Source organism: Opisthocomus hoazin, chromosome 7 (genome assembly GCF_030867145.1).
Source record: "Opisthocomus hoazin isolate bOpiHoa1 chromosome 7, bOpiHoa1.hap1, whole genome shotgun sequence".
Classification (NCBI taxonomy): domain Eukaryota; kingdom Metazoa; phylum Chordata; class Aves; order Opisthocomiformes; family Opisthocomidae; genus Opisthocomus; species Opisthocomus hoazin.
In genome coordinates this window covers 16,290,816-16,312,766 of record NC_134420.1, presented here as the reverse complement: position 1 = coordinate 16,312,766, position 21,951 = coordinate 16,290,816, and the positions used below count along the sequence as shown (strand labels likewise).

Sequence of the window (21,951 nt, the reverse complement as noted above, 5' to 3'; positions counted from 1 at the left end):
GGCAGGGCTGGCGACTGCCGCGCCGCCGCCACCAGTTGCGCTTCCCGCCCCGGACGGCGCCGGTACCTCAGCCGGGCGGGGGTGAGCAGTCCCGCCGCTGCGAAAGCCCTCTCGCAATGCAACAAGTGCCCACCCGCCTGGGAGCGAGGAGGAGGAGGAGGAGGAGGAGCGCGGGCGGGCTCAGCCGCTCGCCCCGCCGGTGCTGCCGCTCCGCGCTCCCGCCGCCCCAGCTGCCACTCAGCGCGCCGCACGCGAAACGCGAAAACCAGCCCTCCCCCCGGCACGCGCGCTCTCTTGAGCCGCCCGGGACGCCGTACGCTCGGCCGCTACCATCCCTCCGCCCTGCCCCGAAACGGGGGTGTGCCGGATCGCCGCCCGCCCGCCCCTCGCGTCGGCCAGCACGGTGGCGCCCCGCCCTCCCCCGCCCGGCCGCACTGGTAGCACCCTGGCAGCCGTTACGGTAAGAGCCGCCTCTCGAGGCCGCGGACCCCTCAGCAGGGCCAGGATCTGCTTCGCCGCCTTCGGGTGGGGTTCGTGGGCGAACTAGGACCAGCCGCCCCCGGGGAGGCCTGGCCCGGCGAGCGAGGCCTAGGCCCCGGGCTGCCGCGGCCCCACAGCCGCCTCTTGGGCCCTCTCTCGGCTCGTTCCCGCGGGCCGTGGGGCAGGGTATCTCGGGCTCGGGCCGCGCTCCCCAGGCAGCGGGCGGGGCTGCCCGGCTGCCGGCAGAGCGCCGCTACCCCGCTCGGCCCTGGCGGGCGGGCCTGGCCGCCGGTGGCCGGGCGCGACCGGAGCCGTGTTGCGCCGCTGTGGTTCAGCGCCCCCGTAACGCGGGCTCCTCGCTGGCCTGCCGCCACGTCGTCGGCTGAGCTGCCGCTCGGGACTCGTGCGGGCTCTGAATGCCCTTGCTTATACTGGGGTGAGGTATTCGATCCTTTTGCAGAGGCGTGACACTGTGTTTTTTAACGTTACAGCTACGGCGCAAAAATGATCATCCCAGTCAGATGTTTCACCTGCGGCAAGATAGTTGGAAACAAGTGGGAAGCCTACCTTGGCCTTCTGCAAGCAGAATATACAGAAGGGTGGGTGTTACTGCCGTATGGTCTTTGACTCGGATTTTAGATGGGATTGCACACTATGCAAGACACATATAAGCGCAGGATCGTGGCATTACGAAGTAGCTGTAAAGATGCTACAAACTACAGATGCATCCTGAGGCTACCTATTTAACCAGAGGCTAGAAACTATAATAGGTAACAAAGTACTCCTTTCCCTACTGAATGTTTCTGAGTATTAGTATGGAAGTTTCCAAGTCATAACCTTTATACCCAAATCAGCCTTAAATACTTAACTGTGTGGAAGAGGAAGGAAAGAAACAAGCAGTACAGTTAACTTTGACACCAGTGTGTTTTTTTTTAAAGGGGAGAGAAAGAAGTTACAAGCGTAAGAAGTAACTAACATTGTTAACAATGTATACCCCTTCTAGCGTTTGTTTTCATACTCACTACTCAGAACCGCTAACCGGATTTGAAAGCACTGGTTTGCTGGGGGGAAGGGAGAGTTTAACTTCACTAGACACCTGACTGATAGTTGTAACAATTCTATTTTAAGAAGTCTATGTCTACTTTGCATAGCCGGAATTGTCTTTTAATAGTTTTAGGAGGGTCTGGCTGCGGTGGGACTAATTCAGAAGGGTTTGAGAAGGTAACTATTGAGAAATATTTACATTGTCATCAAGTTTAAGTTTGAATTAAAAAAAAAACAAAACATAGGTTTGCAATTCAAAGGAGTGGAAAAAAAAAGTTAGAAGTTTGAGAGACTCCCAAGTGATGCTGAAACTGTGAAGTAGAAAGAAAATAGTATTTGTGTTGCGTTCACATGGTTAGGATTACTAATAGGTTTTTAAATGGACTTATGTCTATGAAATATCAGAATAATGTATATTAACAACACAGATTTCGCTGCCTTTTCTCTAAAGTAAATCTGAAAACATTCTTGTGGTTTAGGATGCTGTTTTGTCAAATGTTAAACAGTGGAGATCAGAGCAAACAGCGAAGGAAAGCTTTCATTTTTGAACCTCATGTAAACTTGTAGAAAGTTGTGATTAATCTCTGTGCTTCTCCCTGCTTCATGTGGAGTTTGCAGGGGAAAGATGTCCTGTCCCCCCACCATTATCAGTTTCATTAAAAACTGTCCTGTGAAAATCATTCAATACTTTTCCTATATCTCATTAGTTCTCTGAGTGGCCTTTTTAGAGTGCATTTACATCCCAGAACCTGTCAAACATAGCAGCTGTAATGTGTTACTCAGCTAAACTAAAGGTATTTGGAAAGTTCCTACAAAAAAACCACAAAATTTTCTTTCATTCATAGAGTTAAAAGTATTAAAATAGTACAGGATGCTAACCATTTCTCACTAATACTGAAATTTGTCAGAGCTATTCTGGTTGCACTTCTGATTTATTTTCCAAGTATTACATTTTAATATTTTTCCTGTCTTCGTTGTTCCTCTGATTTTGTATGGGACAGGAAGATGTATGTTGTTACTGATAAATGCGCACTTGAAAACTATTGCTGTGGTCACTAGTGTGATTCTGGGATGCCTGTTCAAACATATGCAGTTACAGTATTGCAAGATCGGAAGCAGAGTTCACAGATATCGACCAGTTACAATCGTACAGTGCAGTGTCAGAATCGCTATTAATAGCGGCTTAAGAAATGGATGGACAAAATGGAAGAAATAAACTTGTCTAAACAACGTGTGGTTAAAAGAAGGCCCACACCTTTCTGTTTGTCCCTTAAAATTGCACTTTTTCCACAAGTTTAAAGGAAAGCTAGAGGAAAAGGGAAATGCAACTGAAATTCTTTTAGCTGAAATGTATAGTATGACTTCTATAGTTCTGATTAATGTTAGTATTTGGCATCTCTGATAACTGCATTTGAAAGTTCAGAACTTTCCAGATAGCTCTTAAAACTTATGTATCAACAGACATCAGATGCTTTTGTTCTCAAGTGTTTGGAAAAGTTTAGATACTATGTGATACTATTTATAAATACTCTTTTTTAAAAAATACACTGTTCATACACTTCTCTTAAGTAAATTTTGTAACTGATAGTCCTAAAGTGAATAGCCCAGCTATTTAAGCCCTTGAAGAACTATTGATAGGTACAAGGAGTAACTGACATCATCTGAGAAGCTGCTGGAATTTGACTCCATGTGGTTAGACCATACTGCTTGAAGTCTAACAACCTTTCACCATGGTCCAGCTTATGAAGAGACTTCCTTACAGTTCTTTGTGCTTTAGAAAAGTATGTACCAGCTTCTTCCTACAGGAGAATTACAGGTTTCAGGAAATTACATTTGTTTTAAGCAAATGCTGTATTCTTGCACTGCATCATACAGATCTAAAGACCTGAGTTCAGTCATACTTCATGAATGTCAAATTCTGAAGGAGTATCAGACTGGCTTTATGGTTAATAGGTTGGTGCTAAAGAGCTTGGATAGTGTCACTTATCTTTAGAGGTCTGATAGCGATATCCATTGAAGACACATGCAGTGGTTTAGGCTAGGATGACTCATGTTCTCTACACCACCGTAAGAATCTCAATCAGTCATTCAGAAGGAATTAAGCGGAAAGATTGTGAAACACATTTGTTGAGCAGTTTGCACATCCTTATTTATATATTTTTGGGCAACAGGTTGTATAACTGAATGCCGTCTTACATGGGAACTGGAAAGGATTTTAGACTTCTTCAGAATTAGCATGCCATCCATATGTGGGCTAGTTTGCATTCTGAGTTATTTTAGTTTCTATATATCTCTTACCCTTTTAACATGACTTAGATCACAAATATATCTTGTGAAGTAGGCAAGTATCATCCTCAGTTATACAGAAACGTTGTGTTATAGCAATGCTTAGAGATGCTAACAATAGCATGGATAACGGTGCTTAGATATGACATTCCTTATTCCTGTGTCAGCAGACTGTCTAGTGCCTTCGTGCTATTTTCTGCCATACAAATAGCAGGAGCTGTAGCCAGCACAGGTAATTATGGACTGTCCAGGATTTTAAGAGGAGTAGAAATTATTTCACATGTTTCAGAACTGTGTCCCTGCTACTACACTCACACTTCCTGATTGATCAGATTTTTAACCAGTTCACCTCCTCTCTTTTCTGCAGACTGGTGTTTGTAAAAGGAAGACTGAGTTACTGTAACTAAATACTTGAGGTTAGAAATGAACAGTATTTCAAGTCTCTTTCCAGCTGTGAAGACTAAAATTTTATTTCCAAAATCAAAATACTTGCATCTCACTTAACTTTGCTGTTTCATGACCAAATATGTCCTCATGAGTGGGGTAGTTCAGAAGAGGAAATTCGTGAGAGTTAGTCTGTTACGGTTCTGTTCCTATGGGAATTCTGCAGACTTACCTCTGAAAGTTCAGTAGTTGTGTCAGCTGGATGCCGTCTTCAACGGAAGATCATGTGCTTTTGCAGGCCAGAGAACAGGCAAACACCCTGTCAACAGCAGTAAACAGAAAAGAACATTAACAGCACATGATAAATTTCTGATTCTTGGTTTAAACTGCAAACGAGTTTTCCTCTATGACTAAGCTCAAAGTAATCAGTATGTTGCTTAGGAACACTTACAAGTGGTTCTGACTCACTTCATCCTTTTTTTTTTTTTAATTGTTGTTGTTCATTAATAGAGATGCCCTGGATGCCCTTGGCTTGAAGAGATACTGCTGCCGCAGAATGCTCCTAGCCCATGTGGATCTGATTGAGAAGCTTTTGAATTATGCACCCCTGGAGAAATGAGATTTAAAAAGCACCATGCTGCAAGCCATGTGGAACGTATCTCTAATTCTAAATTTGTAACTAGACTTCAGGCAGTAAAAGACAAAAGCCACCTGTAGTTCAACCATTGAGAGATGTTTACCTTCTGGAGAAAATACCACCCCAAGCCACTGACCTCTTTCGAGGAAACAAAGGGAAGATGAAGTACACTTAACAAAGATTTGGAGATTAAATTAAAAGTTTGGATGCTTCTTTTTAAATCTGTGTTTGGAGTTTTTTTGTGAACTTTTAGATGCTTCTGCCAGCAAAAATAAATGTTTGTTCATGTAGAAAAATGATTCTATTTCATAAAAATGAAGTAAAGGGCGGTCTCTCCCTGTAGCCTTCCTACATTTTCTGGGTAGGGTTAAGTGCCATTTGCTTGTGCTGGTTACTTTGAGGTTAGGAGTACTATTAAGTAAGCAGTTCAGTGTTTTGTGCTAGGTAGGCAAGCGGTTAGAAACATGGGACTGAAGCTCAGGGTTCCAGCGCCAGGGAAGTAATTGAGTTTGTTTGGTAAGAATGAGGTGTTAAATCCTGAAAGCTGCTGGAGTTAGCAGAATGCGCTTTCCACTGCAGTTAAAGTCAACTTGTGGTCTTACGCCCAGTTCTTATAAGGACACTGGGGCCGCTGCATTGTGAAAAACAGTGAATCAGATGGAGCAGTACCCTTTATTCAGGTAAAACGTGTGAGTGTTCCCATGGGAAGCACTGGATGTGAGAATTTACGCAGGCTGGTGTGAACAGGATCAAAGTCTTGATCTTGCCAAGCACCTGCACTGCTCTGTAGCTGGTACACATGCAAGCTTTCCACTTGTTAGTCATTTCGTTGGCTTCACATTTTGCTGTGCATGTGGTGTGGTGTTGCTTGGCCAAATGAAGAGTGCTTGTGCTCTCCTGGGGGAACGAAACACGGAGAGGTCAGGTGTACGTGCAGGGCTCGTGAAGGTTACCTACACTGAGAGACAGGCATTGACCCTGCCAAAAGGTCTCACCTTCCCGTCAGACTGTCAGCTTGCAAGCTGGACTGTCTTTCACACTGTTCTCCACTGTGTGCCCAGGCAGACACACCCACCTCACCTGAAAAGGAAGGAGGCCAGTTCCTACATCTGTGCAGCCTCAGGATTCTGTTTAAATGCAGCGTTAGCCCATATGCAAATCTAGGACAAGTCTTCGTTACAGCAGCCTTGTAGAAAACGGGCTGGAACAGATGATAAACCCTTAATTTGCAGTCTGTTACTCCTTGGTACAGTTAAACTTTTGGCACTAGCGTATCGACTGCTGGGTAAGAAGTATCTCTGTGGATTCTTTTCTGTAGCTGAAGAACTACAAAGAAGCTGGATTGAACAAAACCTGGGTTTCCAGAGATGCTAATTATTTAACATGCTTACTGGGTCAAATTTGTACGCACAAACCTTAAAACTAGATTGTGTCACAAAATAAATTGCAGGACAGCTTGCCTTTGGCTATTACCCTGCCAATCTTTACACTTGAATTTGCATTTCAATTTAGTACAAGGCAATAGTAGATGTTTCCCATATTCAGCAGTTCTTCACTGAAGATGTTTTAAAATCGTATGCTTTATCCTAATGCAAAGAGAATTAAGCAATTCTAGCATTTGTTTCATAGTTGGTTGGATAGCTTATGTTCTGCATGCCTGCTGTATTAGCTAGCTAAAAGTGCTTTAAAACAAGAAAAAAAAAACCCACACTTCTCTTTCAGGCTGTTTTTTAAAAGGGACACTGAAATATAGGATGATCTTTCCAAATGGAACTCCTGTAGGTCACTGTTCCGTGTTGCAGCGGAGCATTACACGGAGATACGTGCCAGCTTGTTCACAGAAAGTTCAGAACGCTGGGCCCACTGCTTGTTCCCTGAACTGTGCTGAGAAAGCGCAGCAGCCCAGGCTGGTGCGTCTGGCAGAGGCAGCCGTGCATTATGCTGTGCGGAAAGCTGTCCTGCACCAGTGCCAAAGAACTGGATTAGATGAGCCGACAGGACTTTGTTTCTATCTGCAAGAGCAATTTTCTAATCTAGTTTTCTGCTTTAGAAGAACATATTTCTTTTCAAAGCTGATGCCAAGTTGTCTGATATGAAAAGCTATGGCTCAAATACTTATAATGAAGATGCAATTTGCAAAAACACAGCAGGCCTCATTCAAAAATTCAGAGGAGAAAGAAAACCACCTTGGATGCTGTCCTTACTGCTTCTCAGACAGAAACAGGGTGCAGTGGAAGCCCATGACAGTCTGATATCACGCCATCAGACAGGTGTTACACAAGGAACAGCAAAAGAATCGAAGTATCAAGACTTAAGTCACAGCCCGCATTCATATTAGTTCATGCAGCACATGACAAACTGTCTGCAACGCAGCTTTTCCTCAGGAATTTGCAAACACAGCAGTGACCAAAATCTGTTTCTGTAATGTGGTGAAGCAAACAGTTTATCGTGTTCATATGAAAGGTTGTCTCAGGAGTTCTGTCCTTGGGAGGGTTAAGAGCAGAAGCAGAGCCTAAATCCTGTTCCGAAAAGTGTCAGTGAATTTTTCAATGGATTTCTATAAATCCCAGCTTTCATCCCTGCTCTTTGGTAAGCAGGAAAGTAATTCTGTAATTCCCTTTTCGCTGTCATTTCTCCTGTGCTTCCTTCTGCAGCTGTTAGTAACATAAGCGTATTGGATCTTTCTAACCTGCCACATCTCTTTGAGAAGAGCCATTAGATAGGCTCACAATAACTGTACTTTTTAAGGTCAAAGACACATGTGTATACCCAAAAAAAAAAGCCTTAGTTTTCCCTGAGTCTTAATAAAAAGGAGCCCTTAGCAGAATCAACAGATAGGCAGAAGTGGCAAAAAAAGATCAATTGTACTGAATATGCAGCCCTAAATCACATGCAGAAATCTGCCAATTGGAAGATTGCTGAAAAAAATGAAAATCCCACCACTCCTCTGCAGTCATTTATTCACTTTATATAGAAAGCATTTTGGAAATTTTTCAAGTCTGTTTTGAAAGGCTGTTGCAGGGATCATGCTAACCTGGTACCAGAAAAGGGAGCAAGTGCAATCAGAAGTGTAATGGAAGAACTGTGGTTGCCCAGGCTGCCGCCTCCCCGGGGCCAGGGTGGCCTCAGGCAGGGCTTTCAGTGTCGCATGAAAAACATGAAGTGGTGCCTGAGGAGCACATGATGGGAGATGGGGTCATGAAAGTACAGACGAATCTGCTTGTGGAGTCCAGCGTCCTGCTTCTACCTCACGCATCAGCACCAAGGTACGTGTGTGCTTGGAAAGCTTTATGTTTCTTGAAATGACAGTTTTACACAAAAAAAAAAAACCATCGATCACGATTCTGAGTCCATCTGCAGGAAGGAAGCGAAGTGTTTTCACGCCTCTCAGTAACGAGTCTCGAACCTTGTATTTCAAAAGGAGTTTTGCTCTGAAAAACAACCTCTTGTGAGTGTCTCACCCCGGGGTGATATGCTGAGAGATGTGTGCTGGGTTTTTGTTCTTCCTGTGACCTTTTCCCAAACACAGCCTGCAATTAGATACTGAAGTCTGATTTCTTGTATATGCTGCTTGTCTATGTGAAAGAAAATGAACTCTGAAAACCCCTATTACAACCAGAGCACAAACCCCATAGCCGTACATTTCCATAGAGATGCCTAACTAGCCATGTGGCTACAAATTTACGTTTCATTGGTAATAAACTACGAGGATCCAGAACACAAGCAGCCTCTTTCCATGCAAATAGCTCTACAGGAAAAAGCAATTATTTCCCCACGCCCCCCGCCAAAAAGAAAACCAAGACCAAAACCAAATAGCTTACTTGCCTCTAAAAGCAATTCAATTCCAAATAGTTTCTAGCTTCAGTAGTGATCCTAGTAAGAAAACAGCACTTCTACTTAGTCCTCTCTCTGAGCAGACCCATGTACATCCATTAGAGCTTAATTAGCCAGTGAGATTTTCTTACTCCTGGAACTTCTCAGTTGACACATCTCCAAAATAGTGTTTTTTCCACCTGGCTCTGACTGCCTAGATGATGAACACAGCTTTGATTTCCCCTTCAGTGCATCTGCACCATGATTTACATTGTGGCTTTATTTTCAGATCCAATTTTTATTCAATTTCTCCAGCCAGTGAGAAAGCATTTTTAATTGTTCAGTAGGAACAGCACAATAGAGATGTTTGAAAACCAAGGACAGGGAGCACGTGGCTGAGACTTTGACTTTGCCGTGCTGCACAGTTTGATGTGTTGCCGACTGAAGTCTGCGGGAGCCTTTTCATTAACTTCCATGTGACTTAAAATGGCCTGGTAGTGTGTGGTGCCTTACACCACTCAAGTGTCCAGGATTAATTCGTTTTGTTAAGTTCTGCTAAGAAAAGCTGTTTGAGGTGCCCAAGCCTTAGATACTCAAAAGAGCTTTCAGATCTTGCTGCAGACCTCAGCCGTGTGCACCTCCAGCACATAAGGCCATTAAAAAAAACAAAAGGCAAGAAGTTATCTTTGCCTTCATAGACTCCAGCCACCCGGAGGGAGCTGCAAGGCAACTGGCTTTGCTTTGGGCTAGCGCTTGGAAACAGCACAATATTTACATGGCAGTAGGTCTCAGTTAAACCCTCATCTCTCTCTCCTTGACACTCGCTTACAGAAATGTATAAGGGATGTAGAGCCAAGACGTGCAGAGAGCATTAGATTCCTACCCTCAATCTTATTTCTCCTTCTTCACAAATGCTCATCTTCCAGACTTTGTCAGTCAACCATTTTGGTGAGCTACACCTTGTCCTGTGCTTGCAGGTCACACATAGCTGGGGTGAAGACATGGAGCTCCCAAGCACCACATGAGTTTCCCCGCAATTTCCTTCGTGACACATCTGCTCCCGTATCTCACATCATGTCTTGTAACAGCCAAGCGAGAAAATTCATGCAGCAAAGTCCTTCACTTATGCCTCCCAAATACGAAGCAAGTGTTTTAATAAAATGGTTTCATTATTTCCTGCTTTCAGGAGCTGAACAAATAGTGATCAAAGAAAGGGATGAAACAGCAGACAAAAAGCTAAAAGCCCATATACTTTGGGGGGGCACAAGAAACCAGCAGTTAACAGCAAACTTCAAAGCAAGTTGCAAAGGCTGTGGTCAAGACTTTCCATAGGCACTAATGATTTAGAATTAACCCATGCCCCACCCCAAGGGCTGGATTTGGAGCTAGAAAGAATGAATACTGAATACCCGGCTCTTTAGGAATCAGACCTCCTTCTTTTAAAAGCAGGTCTACTTGGAGCACTCCAAGAAATGAACTGCTTTTAAAAAAAGAAGAAAGAAATCAGTGTCAGCAGTAGGACAGCTGTGCTCAGCACCCACTTTTCTTGAGCTGTTGCTTTCCGTATTTTCTAGTGGTTTGCTACAGTGACATCTACAAGCTTTGAACTACTTCAGAGATTAGCATAAATGTCACTGTCCTTACCGATATCTCTCCAGAGACCCAATCCAAGTGCATGAAGCTCAACGGGAATCTTTCCTCCAACGCTGGTGCACTTTGGGTCCATCCCCATCTCTTTGCTTTCTCCAGGCTGGTCACATCAGCAAGAGAGACTCCCTTTGCCCATCTCCATGTAACATCATTGTTCATGTCCTTCAAAGACAGAAAAATGCCTCACCTTAAGGTGCATACTTAGGGACAGGCCTTGACAAGAACAAATAGGCTCGTTACACAAAGCTTGGGCAAGCCACTTGTGCCGCACCTCAGTTTCCCTGCCTGTACCTCTGAGTACAGGCACCTTTCAGAAGCCATCAGAGATGGGCAACAAGGAGAAGCCTAATCTCACTCAAACCCTAGTGTCTTCTTTCCTCCCTATTATCAAGGACCTCTACCATATACTGCCCTCAAATCCTAATGGAGTATCTTTAAAAAGATTTTTAAAAGTGCTTTCTGGATGTGAGCAGAGCCCAGTGCGGGAACTACTGATTCAGGGCTGCTGCCCTTGAGCTTGTGAAACAATTCAGAGATCAGCAGCATCACTGTTCCCAGCAATCCAGAAGGTACAAGAACACAACTAAAGCCCAGTTATCTCCAGCTGATAACTCAAAACTTCCTTAAAGTGCTTCCCCCCTCCCCCCCCCCCCTTTCAACTAAGTCTTCCCTATGGCAGCACACATGAAAGCATGCTCCTCCCCAGACACTGCTAGGAGAGGGAAGGGAGAAAACATCCACTTCATGGAACAACAGGGTAAACGGTAATCAAAGCAGTGTCAGCTACTCACGGTTGAAGGCTGCACTGATGAAATTGGATGTGCTCCTACCACCATTCATCAGCCACTGCCCATCAACTGACAGGCTCTGCTCAGCTCTTCATCAATACAGTAACAGTTTGCAATACAGCCAAGTCCTCAAGCCTCCTGTTTTAAAAGAAAGTGGAAATGCACACTTTTACAATTGAGTTTATAAATTTATGTGCAGCAATGGAATAGCTAATGCTTGGGCTGGAGGTATAACAAAAGTTTTTGCTGAAACTCCCCCTGAAAATTTAAAAACAAAACCAAAAAGATGTGTTGCTCTCAGCTGTAGGCCTTTCCTCATAATGAGCTGTGCAGCTGCAGCAATTACTAACTTTAGTTTTTTAAAGGAGCAGTTTAACCAGGAGGTCTTCCTCCAGGAACGAGCTAGTAAATGAAAGCATTAAGTTAATAAGAGCTTGAGTGCTTCACATCATTACAGAGAAGGCCTACAGCTCCACACTTCACCAACTCGATTTTTTAATTATTATTACTGTCAAAACAGCTTGAAGAAAACCCCCTTTTGATCCACTCAGCATTAAATGCAACCTAGACAAATGGCTGCTTTCCTCCGTTAAACAACATTTTTAAAAGGCAAAAAAGTAATAATAAAATTCCACTGATGAATAATTACCTCTAATAAATAAAGAGAAACAAATGCCATTGCCTCAGCAGCTTTCACATCAGCTACCCAAGCTGCTGCTGAACTGAAGGAACATCATGTGTTGCAATAGCTGGGAGCAGCAACATGGAGAAACTCCCATTTCAGGTACGGTGGGAGACATCTGGAGATGTGGCTCTCGACGGCTGAGCAACAGCCAGAGCAGCCAGTGGTTCCTGACAGCCTGGCATCCCCCATCCACCCTGCAGCTCTGTGCTGAGCACAGTTAAACCCATTTTATCCTGCCCTTGTCTCAAACCACAGATGGGCAAACCTGCTTTGGGCCAGGTCTGGGACATAGATCTGCGTTGTCCAGGGGAAAGCTGGAGCCTGCACCCAGGGTCAAGGTGGTCATGTGCTGCTTGAGTGAAGGTCCTTCATGGAGGCTGTAGCCATCCTGCCCCAGACCCACCAAGACAGCAGTGTTCACCGTCACGCCCTGCCAGCGCAGCATGCCCAGGAGGCCAACAAACTCCGACAGCTTCCACATCTCAACCCAGGGCAGATTTTCACAAAAGGTGACTCCTCCAGGGGATACTTGGTCAGCAGAGCTCATCCTTCTGTTAGTGGCTTCTTATAAATTATACTCATCCTTTTTCCCTGCCAACCCACCTCCCCCAGGCGTGTTCCCAAGTCAAAATATCTGAAACTTATTCTGCACTCTGAATGGGATCAGCTAAATGTAACCAGAGAGCTTCAGGCCTTTGCTCCCTTCTGCACGTCTGCTTCCAGGGGGCTCTGTCGGCAGAAGCGGGGAAGTCATATTGCATGTGAGGTTACCGCAATATCACAAACTTAAGCTGGTTATTTCTTTCTTCTTTGTTTTAAAAGCTACAATATTCAGGTAGCTCAAGGAAAAACAACCTTTGGATTTTGTCTGCTCATAAATCCATCACAACAGCTTGGGGGAAAACAGTAAATAAGATATCGGAAGAAGAGCACAAGAGGCCAAAAGAAGAGTATCTGCCTCTGGACATGCTATTTGCAACCAAAGCCAGGTACCAGGCTGTGATATTAGTATGTGGTATTGATTTGTTCTTAATCCAGAGAAATGCCCCCGTAATGAACTCTGCTGTGCCCTTAATGATTTCATATCGAAGGATGTTAGGTGCCTCGCTCATAACAGAGTAACAGCAATTCCAAAAATAGCAAGCCTCATAATAAAATGTTATTGAGGAGCCTGAATTTCAATATAAAAGGGACTCTGCTGTACTCAAGGGCTTACTAGATACAAATGCATACTTTAAAAAGTTGTATTAAAGTCGTGTTGGCGCCTGAGTTACAGAGGCAATGTGAGATGCTACTCCAGGGGACAGCTGAGCCCCAGGTCCCCAGGAAACTTCTAGGCAGATGTGATACAGGCTGGATTTAATCCCACTGGATGACTAGGGCTGGATGCCTAGAAAGCGCTGAGATGCTTTTGAGAGCTGCTCGCGAGGCTGGGAGAGTGTGCCCGCAGTGTTCCTCAGCAGCAAGCAGGGACAGCACATGAACAGGGTGCTGGACCATTAGCCACGTGCCTGACCCTGGCTCTGCCGCTCACCCCCCAGCCTTGCGCAGGAGCCTTCCAGAGGGCCACCAGCAAGCTGCCACTGCAACTGGTGCAAGAGGGCTTGTGAGGCAGGGCAGCCACCGCTGGCTTACCGGTGGGAAGAAGCCAGCATCTGCACCAAGATCAGGGCCACCGCAAAGAGCTCAGAGCTGGGAACACCAGGTCTAAGGTTGGCCTCACTTGCAGGTGAGTCCTCAGCCTAAGCTTCGTCAGTGCAGCAAACAGCAGCCCCAGATTAAGTCAGCCATCCGGGCTCCCCGGCCTCTATCAGCACGGACCTCAGCCTGCAGGCTGGCCCAATCAATAGGACCCCAGCGGCTGGGGAGGATGGTGGTTGCCCATCTCCCATCACATGCTGAGTCAGCAGGGAGCAACGGCTGGTGTACAACCTGGTGTTGAGATGCGCAGTGGGCAGTTGGTGTGAGTTATAGGTTGTATGCATGTATAAAATCAACACACCAGCACACCTGTGGGGAGGAAGAAGGCATCCTCCCAGCTTCAGGAGGTTGGGTGACCTCTCCAAAGCATGGGGTGGATGATCCCAGGGAGCTTGGCTCAAAACGCAGAGAAGTCTGTCTGCATCTAACTACACGCCTGGCCTTGGGGAGGTCTTCTGGCTTAGAAGAGGTCAGAGATATGGAGCATGCCACCCAACTTCATACCCAATTCTACCGAAGGGTACTACTACTAACTTAATGGCCTCAAGTTGCGCCAGGGGCGGTTTAGACTGGGTATTAGGAAAAATTTCTTTACTGAAAGAGCAGCCAGACATTGGAATAGGCTGCCCAGGGAGGTGGTTGAGTCCCCATCTCTGGAGGTGTTCAAAAACTGTGTAGATGTGGCACTTCAGGACATGGTTTAGTAGGCATGGTGGTGTTGGGGTGACGGTTGAACTTCATGATCTTAGAGGTCTTTTCCAACCCATGATTCTATGATTCTATGATACCAGGACCCATTTGCATCTTAAGCCTTGGTCACCCTCCTGCTACCTGGATACAACATATTTCTGCTGGCTTATTCCTACCCATAATTTTGGGCCGCTGCAGCCCCAGATGCAGAGCAAGTGGTCCCCAAGGTATCCCAGCAATGACAGGAGGGAAACACAGGGAGGGGACCCCACTCACCCCAGCATGGCCATCCTCTTTGCAACCCACTTTTTCCATCTGCCTTTTCCCAATCCACTTTCCCCAGGCCTGTTCGAGGCAGCATCCCTCACTGTGTGAGAACAGATCGAGACAAGGTGTCCTCTCTCCAGGAGACATCAGAGATTTTCTCTTTGTCGAGAGTGATGGGAAGAATGAGTCTCATAAGCAGGCAAACGTTCAACAGCAAGTTCAAGTGGACATTTCACCCCAGCTGCAGAAGACGCCAGCTGCAAAAAGTCATCACAGAGATGGGCACAGCTCTGTGAAATGGCTGAAGCAAAAAGCATCTCCGTATTTCCTCCCTCCTTCATTTCTGTATCGCTTGCCCAGCAGGAGCGATGTTTACTCTGGCCCTGGGACCATCTCTTGCTCCTTTCACTCTGGTGTCAGAGACATCCAAATTAGCACTTACCTGCATAACAGTGGGGCAGAATTTGCTCTTGGAACTAAAAACTGGAGCAAGCCACAGCTGAGGGGACGTGACATTTTAGTTCACTGCAGGGTTTATTTAACCCTTGCTCCCAGCACGCAGGATGCGTCTCCCATCCCTGACTCGTCCCACAGCTCCTGCATAGCAAAGAGCTTGTTGCAGAGCTGCTGGAGCTGAAGCCAGCAGTGTGGCCATCCCACTGCTGCTCCTTACCCTGTTGCATTGTGGAGGCCACCTGCAGCGTTGCAGCCCCCAAACCTAAATCCCCCCAAAAGGGGCTGCGGCAGCTGCTGCTTCCCCTCCCTGGGCAGGGACAGGGATGCTGCGATGGTTGGGATGGGCCAGGCAGGGCCAGACACGCACCTCGCCAGGGCAGGGCACCGGGGAGGAGGCTGCTCCTGACCTCGGCCATGTGAGCCAGCTGATGGTGGTGGCACGTCAGGGACACGTTGCTAGCTTCCCGCTAGCGCTTCTGCAGTGCGGTACAGGCTACAACGAAAACAAAACATGCAGCTTTGTTTCTCCCATCCTGCAGCCCTTCCTTCAGCACACAGCCCTGCACCCAGCCCTCAAGCTGGACTTGTCTTGGGTCAAAGCACATCTCCTCTGCCCACTGTGGAACTCAGCCCCAAAACCTCTGTTTTGGCTGGCTCCAGAGCTCCTCTCCTGGGCCAGAGGTGCACAAGGGAAGGCCCAGTGCTGCAAAGAGCAGCCTTGGAGCCCTTTCAGGCCTCCAGGTAACCCGCGGGCACCAACTGGCTCCATTAAGAGCAACTGGGGGCATTTCCTGCCACCTCTAGTGGGACTGGGGACAGGATTAATTAGATGGAGGAAACAAGGGGTGAACATTGGCCTCCTACAAGCCCAAAAAGAGAGCTCAGAACTTAGCTCATAGGTTATTCAGGAGAGGGGATGTAGACTGGGGAAAAAAGCCATTAGCTCAATTATGCCTAACTACAGCCCGTTGTTTCTGACCCGTGCCCAGGAGGTGGTGTCAGTGGGTCTGCCCCTGCCCGCAGTGTCCATGTGCAGGGCAAGTGGAAGTGCCCGAGAGGGCTGCAGCTCACCACCTCCTCCCTCCAGCACCTTCTCCTGGGGAAAACCGGTCTTATTTCTGGGCTAGAAAAGCAAACCTGTTCCCCTGAGCTGGCTCTAAGCAGGTGAAGCAGGAACTGCCTCCCTCTTCCCAAACCCTAACTCCCTCTGTGCTCTAGCCTAGTTCCTGCTCCTAGTTGACCCACAGGTTGGCAGCATGTGGTCCCCCCCAGGAGATGACCAGCATCCTTGGACCCTGTCTCCAGGAAGGACTCTGAATCAAGAGCAACCTCTCCAGTGGCGCGTGGAGAGCAGAAGTGATTTGCATTCACGTTCCAGAAACCTCTGCCTGCAAGAGCAGAATCAAGTTTACTCAAGGCTCCAGGCTATGTAAAACTGGACAAAAAAATTGCTGATGCTCAGCCAGAGGCTGCAGTTCGACACCGATCTGCGTTTCCCATTGCTGGTTTCAGAAGAGGGGTGCCACCAGAGCTCAGCAGTTCTGTAGGGTCATAACTCCTTCGGAGCAGTATTTTTCTTGTTACTTAGCTTACAGGCAGAACTTCAGTGGTGCAGCTGCAACCGGGGCTGCGAGGAGCTTGGCACAGCTTGTACAGACACCAAAAGGAAGTTTTCAGTCTAAGCAGGCAAGGAAAAGGAAATATGATTAGAGGGGAAAAAAAAACACTGACAGGAATGAATTTGCCTGCCGTGCTTAGCCTCGCTGATGCAGGAGGTCAGCTCTCACTCGGGCAGGTGCAGGACGGACTTCTGCTGCCGTGCTGTAGGCTCGTCTGCTCCCACCCAGCACCGGTAACTTCTGACTATCTGGTCACTTCGCTAAAGCGGTCATTGAGCTCTATCAGAAACACCGATGCGAGAGGTGTCCTCAAACTGGGGATGCAACACCAAGCTCCTGTACTGCCAGTCAGCACCTTAACCGCATCCCCGGCGACCCACCGCTCTGTTTGTGAAATGCTGCCTCTTCTCAACCACCTTCATTTAAATTCAGTTCACTTCCATTATGCAGCGTTGGTTTTTTGGTGAAAAGGGCACCAAGAACCCATATTTGTTGGGACTGTGATTTTAATAGTGCCATTAACTATGGTAAGTGAACTGTAAGATACATTTGACTAACATTTCGGATTTGGGTGTTTTTTGGTTGAAAAACACATTTAATACATATTGCAGCCTGCTTTGATGTCCTATGATTTAGGGCTCCACTCCCTGCACTGGGCTTAAGGATTGTTCAACGTGGAAGTGTGGACAAACCTCAGCAACGTTTCTGTTGGGTAATTCTGCCACAGCTGCCAGCTAGAGCCCAAACAACTGAATAATTCATGAGCCCATCCACGGAGCACGAGGCATTCAGCAAAGGGAAGAGGAGGTCAGCTTTCAGCTGACTGCTATTAAAAACTTTCATTAAAGTCCTGGAAGAGAGAGGTGGGAAAGGGAGAAAGGAGGAAAAGAAAATGAATTATGACATTGATCACTTTTGTGGAACAATGGAGGAGGAGGGATGGAAAACACAAAGAAGGACAAAGTATCTTAGGGAGCTGGGCATGTCTAAATGGGACAAGATTTAATTCAGGTAAACATAAAATTGTACCTGACAACGCTCAACACATAACAGAGGAATAACAGGCAAGAGAGGAGCTGTAAGAGCTGAGCGTGGAGGGACATGCCTCCAGATGTCATTCTGCAGTGATGTTAGCTGTTATTTTGGCCCGGGGGGGAACTGAGCTGACATCCTCCCAGAGTGGAGACAGCGGTTGAAGTCCCAGTCCCCAGACCTGAGCCTGGTGCCTCACATCCCAGGCCATCATAGAATCACAGAATGGTAAGGGTTGGAAGGGACCTTAAAGATCATCTGCTTCCAACCCCCCTGCCATGAGCCCGGACATCTTCCACTAGTCCAGGTTGCTCAGAGCTCCATCCAACCTGGCCTTGTACACTGCCAGGGAGGGATCATCCAAAGCTTCTCTGGGCAACCTGTTGCAGTGTTTCACCACCCTCATGGTGAAGAATTTCTTCCTAATATCTAATCTAAATCTGCCCTCTTTTAGTTTAAAGCCATTCCCTCTTGTCCTATCACTACACACCCTTGTGAAAACTCCCTCTTCATCCTACCTTCAGGTACTGGCAGGCTGCTGTAAGGTCACCCCGGAGCCTTCTCTTCTCTAGACTGAACAGCCCCAACTCCCTCAGCCTGTCCCCATAGGAGAGGTACTCCAGCCCTCTGATCATCTTCATGGTCCTCCTCTGGACCCGCTCCAACACATCCATGTCCTTCTTACGTTGGGGGCTCCAGAGCTGGACACAGTACTCCAGGTGGGGTCTCACGAGAGTGGGGTAAAGGGGCAGAATCACCTCCCTCGACCTGCTGGCCAGACTTCTCTTGATGCAGCCCAGGTTTTCTGGGCTGCAAGCACACATTGCAGGCTCATGTTGAGCTTCTCATCCACCAGTACCCCCAAGTCCTTCTACTCAGGGGTCCCCATTGTTTAATGCTGCATCCCGGAATGGGCAGCAAGAAATAAAAGTGTGTAAAACAACCTGGGAAAACAGCCCGTCAGTAAAGACTGCTTGGGAGGGTTAAAAGGCAATTAAACAGGCAGCTCTCCCAGGAAAGAGGAGGCTCTGTCAATACTTAAAACGTGTGCTATGAGTACAGCGTGCTACTGAGCAGCACAGGCCGCTCTCTGCATAGACACCCCAGCCGTGGGTCCCCCAGCATCCATCGCACACTTGCCACGTGAGTGTGGACAAAACACTTGCCTCAGTTTCTTGTGTAAAACTAAGCTTTTTGGTATTGCCCTGCCTTTCCTGGGACACAACGGCTGTGCACTGACACAGGCACCTGCCGGCTGTCAGCAAGGCGCTGGTAGACAGACGCCTGTTTATTTACAGCTGAACGTTGGTGAGGCACCGCTAGGATAATGAGAAAGCCATTTGCTGTACAATACAACAATTCACCTTGGTCCCTCGCTAATCCAGGCCTGGGGAGCCCTTTAGAAGAGGGGAGGCTGAGGCTGTGGCTGCTGGCAGGTAGAGAGCATCTCCGGCTGGTGGCTGACCCACCAGGGCAGAGGACATCCTCCCCCGGGAAAGCAAAGGGGGACCACGACTCTGGAAGGAACGAGCACATTTCTGTGGTGGCAGGTTTCTGGGGTAAAGGGGTTCCAGCACCTCTGAGCAAAATAAGAAATGAGAACCTTACCCGTAGAAGTTCCTGCAGGCAGTAGAAATCCTCCAGCATGGCAGGAGGCGATACATAGATGTAGCTACATGTACACATACATACGGTCAAACACAAAGCGTCGCTCCACACACCCTGCACCCTGGGGTCAGCGCCTGGTTCGAGTTGCCCTCTAACCACACAGAGGGTGCAAGGGGCTTGGTGTGACCCTCATGCTCTCCCCATGCTGCCAGCACCACGTGCTGCAGCCTCCGAAGTCACCTCTGGGACTGCAAGGTGGGGGCGGTCGGGTTTTGCTGTCCCGGTGCAGGGACACAGCAGCAGCTTGCATGATCAGGCCCTGCCGGGGCACTGGGCTCTCTCTGCGCTCCCTGAAGGCAGAAACTGCTCTTCCCTTGTCAGCAAGACAGTTCACTCCTCAAAAAAAATGAAGCCTGGGAACGCCTGGTGCTCAGCAGCTCCTTTTCCGCAGGCAGGAGCAGCAATCAGAAGAGATGAAGCTGCCGATCCTGATGGTCTCAGCGCGTGCAGCGTCCTTTCTGCTACTGCAGGCGGCCGAGAACACAGGAGGAGCAGCCCCCCTCGCAGGGAGTAAGGAGGCTTCAAAACCCCAGCGTGCCTGATGGTCTGCTGTGCTGGAATGAGTCGCTGAGTGAATCTGGTGGGCACCAGCACCCCTGCTGTTCATGTGATTACAGCTCGTTTGGGAGCACCATGCCCACTCCGCACAAGGAATTTGTCATTTCTGAAGGCACCACATGAACCTGCTCCCCACTGCCTCCCTGGCCAGTGGGGCGGTGCCACTGGTGCCACTGCCACCTCTCAGCCCGAAGAGCTGCTCTTCAATGGCACGGGAGCCAGCCCAGGACCCCCCCAGCAGCACCAGCCACGCCAGGAGAAGCTGTCGGTCCCTGCTCACGCGCACCATGCCCCAACTTAGCAACAGTGCTGCTCGAGGCATCTCGTCACTCCTCGGTGCTGTGTGGTGAGGAGCCGCACAGAGCACCCAGCATCTTCTCCCAGGGGTGCACACGTACACACGGAAGCCTGGGGAGGAAGGGAGAGAGCATTCCCCTTTGCCATTTCCCAAGCAGGGTGTATTTGTCGTGTCTTGCCGAGGAGGAGGGTATCGCTGCCTGCTCCTCGTATTTCTCTCTCCGCTGTCTCTCCTGCCCAGCCTCAGCCCAGCAGGAACGCAAGGACATTACAACAACCGCTGACAGGAGGCTTTATAAGCGGTGAAAGCAAGCAGCACCAAAGCCTCCCTGGGTGGAAAATTCCTCCCAATTAAACGGCAGGAGCAGAAAAGGCACGTGTGCGAACTGGTCTGGGGTTAGAAGCAGGCCTGCAGGAGAGCGTGAAACACACGTGTCTTATCTGAAACAGCAGGAACAGTGTGACTGCCCCAAAGCTGGACTCTTGCGTAAATTATTTACTGCTGCATCTGTTTTTCCCTTTTATTCCTGAGCAAATCGTACTGACCACCCGGGTACCCCAAGAGAGCAGATCACCGGCTGAGCTAATTGCTGCAAAGGGCAATTAGCACAGCCCAAATCTTCAGGTCTGGAGGAGGAGAAATCCGCACTCCTGCCTCGAGAGAGGCGGCAGCACCCTGAGGGCTGAGGCTGCACGGCCGCGGGGATGCTGTAAGATGGTAATTGCACCCTGATCACAGACGCTGCGGAAGCAGCCACTTCTAACAAGAACAGAAATTGCTTTTAAGCAATTGCTTCATGCCAAAAGACACTGTGCTACAGACTTCACAGACGCCACCCCGTGACAGCCTTGCAGAAGAAGGGCTAATTTCCCTTCAGGGGTGGGAAGGGTTGACTGGAGCCACACCACACCCCTAATGACACGGAGGGGAACAGGACAAGGCACGAGCAGGTGAGCTGGGGGCATTCCTCTTTCTTCCGTGGCAGAACAGCCGAGGTGGCGCGGTGGCTGTTTACGACACACTTGACATGGAGCCATCCAAGCCACCTTCTGTGCCGCCGCCAGAAGCGTGCAGGCAGGAGCCGCACACCAGCGAGCAGCTGGGATGAGACTGGCTGGAGTTGGAGGAGCTGAGCCCACACCACACTGCACCAAGCCCCGAGAGCCACGGAGTGGCCGTGCCCACTAGCTGCAGGCAGGCCTCTCCATCTGACCAGGTACAGGTGCATTTGGAACTCGTCACGTGTGATTTTTCAGCACCGAATCCCAAAGGGTATAAATAAGGACACGTCTGCTCCCTCTCTTTGACATGTCTGTGATGCAAGGTGGCTATCAGCTACCCCACAGCACGCCGAGCAAACAGCACACAGCGGCACGTAGCACTCCCCACGCTCTGTTATCCCACAGCGGCACAAAGAGGCAGCCCCGCTGCTGTAGCCCACCTATGTCCTTACAGATGGAAAGGGGAAAGAGTTCCACTGTCTTTCGGGTAAGCGGCAACAGGCTGCAGGACAGCACAGCAGAGACCGGGCCAATTCGCAGCCTCAGCTGGCCCTCCTAGGCAGCCCTGACCGGTAACCAGCCGCACTGGGTGTGCACGCCTCCACGCACAGACCGCGCCTGACATGCAGTACCGGGTACCCCAAGGTCCGGTGACTTCAGCTCTCGGGGCGGCACATGGAGGAGCAGCCTGCAGCACCCCGTGGCAGCGGATCACAACCAGGCTGGCAAGATCAACAACGTGAAGCAGTCTTCATTCTCAGCCTCCCAGCTTCCTTCTCAGCCTGGTCCCTCAGACCAGCTTCTTCTGCTGGTGAGGAGTCAGTTCCTCAAGGATCTGAGGAATCCATATAACCCATCCGTCTCGCGGTACCCCTTCAGTTTTGCTACACAGAG

General features: G+C 48.5%; 1 protein-coding gene across 3 annotated transcripts; it reads left to right on the top strand.

Moving 5' to 3' along the window:
• The first annotated feature begins 352 nt into the window (after positions 1-352).
• POLR2L (RNA polymerase II, I and III subunit L) lies at positions 353-5,052 on the top strand. 3 transcript variants are annotated; one of them, XM_075425481.1, is made up of 3 exons: positions 353-460; positions 972-1,079; positions 4,705-5,052. In XM_075425481.1, the coding sequence occupies exons 2-3, from the start codon at positions 985-987 to the stop codon at positions 4,811-4,813; spliced, it is 204 nt and encodes a 67-aa protein (XP_075281596.1). In that variant the 5' UTR covers positions 353-460; positions 972-984; the 3' UTR covers positions 4,814-5,052. The 3 variants fall into 3 exon arrangements, with proteins under 3 accessions (XP_075281596.1, XP_075281598.1, XP_075281597.1); XM_075425483.1 differs by lacking the exon at positions 353-460 and adding an exon at positions 468-530; XM_075425482.1 differs by lacking the exon at positions 353-460 and adding an exon at positions 469-525.
• Positions 5,053-21,951: the final 16,899 nt, after the last annotated feature.

What these genes read in the sequence shown, in the direction of transcription:
- POLR2L (XM_075425481.1), top strand. Translation starts at nt 985, where the DNA reads ATGATCATCCCAGTCAGATGTTTCACCTGCGGCAAGATAGTTGGAAAC. An exon ending in CAAGCAGAATATACAGAAGG is followed by an intron (nt 1,080 to 4,704) that starts GTGGGTGTTACT and finishes GTTCATTAATAG; the next exon opens with AGATGCCCTGGATGCCCTTG.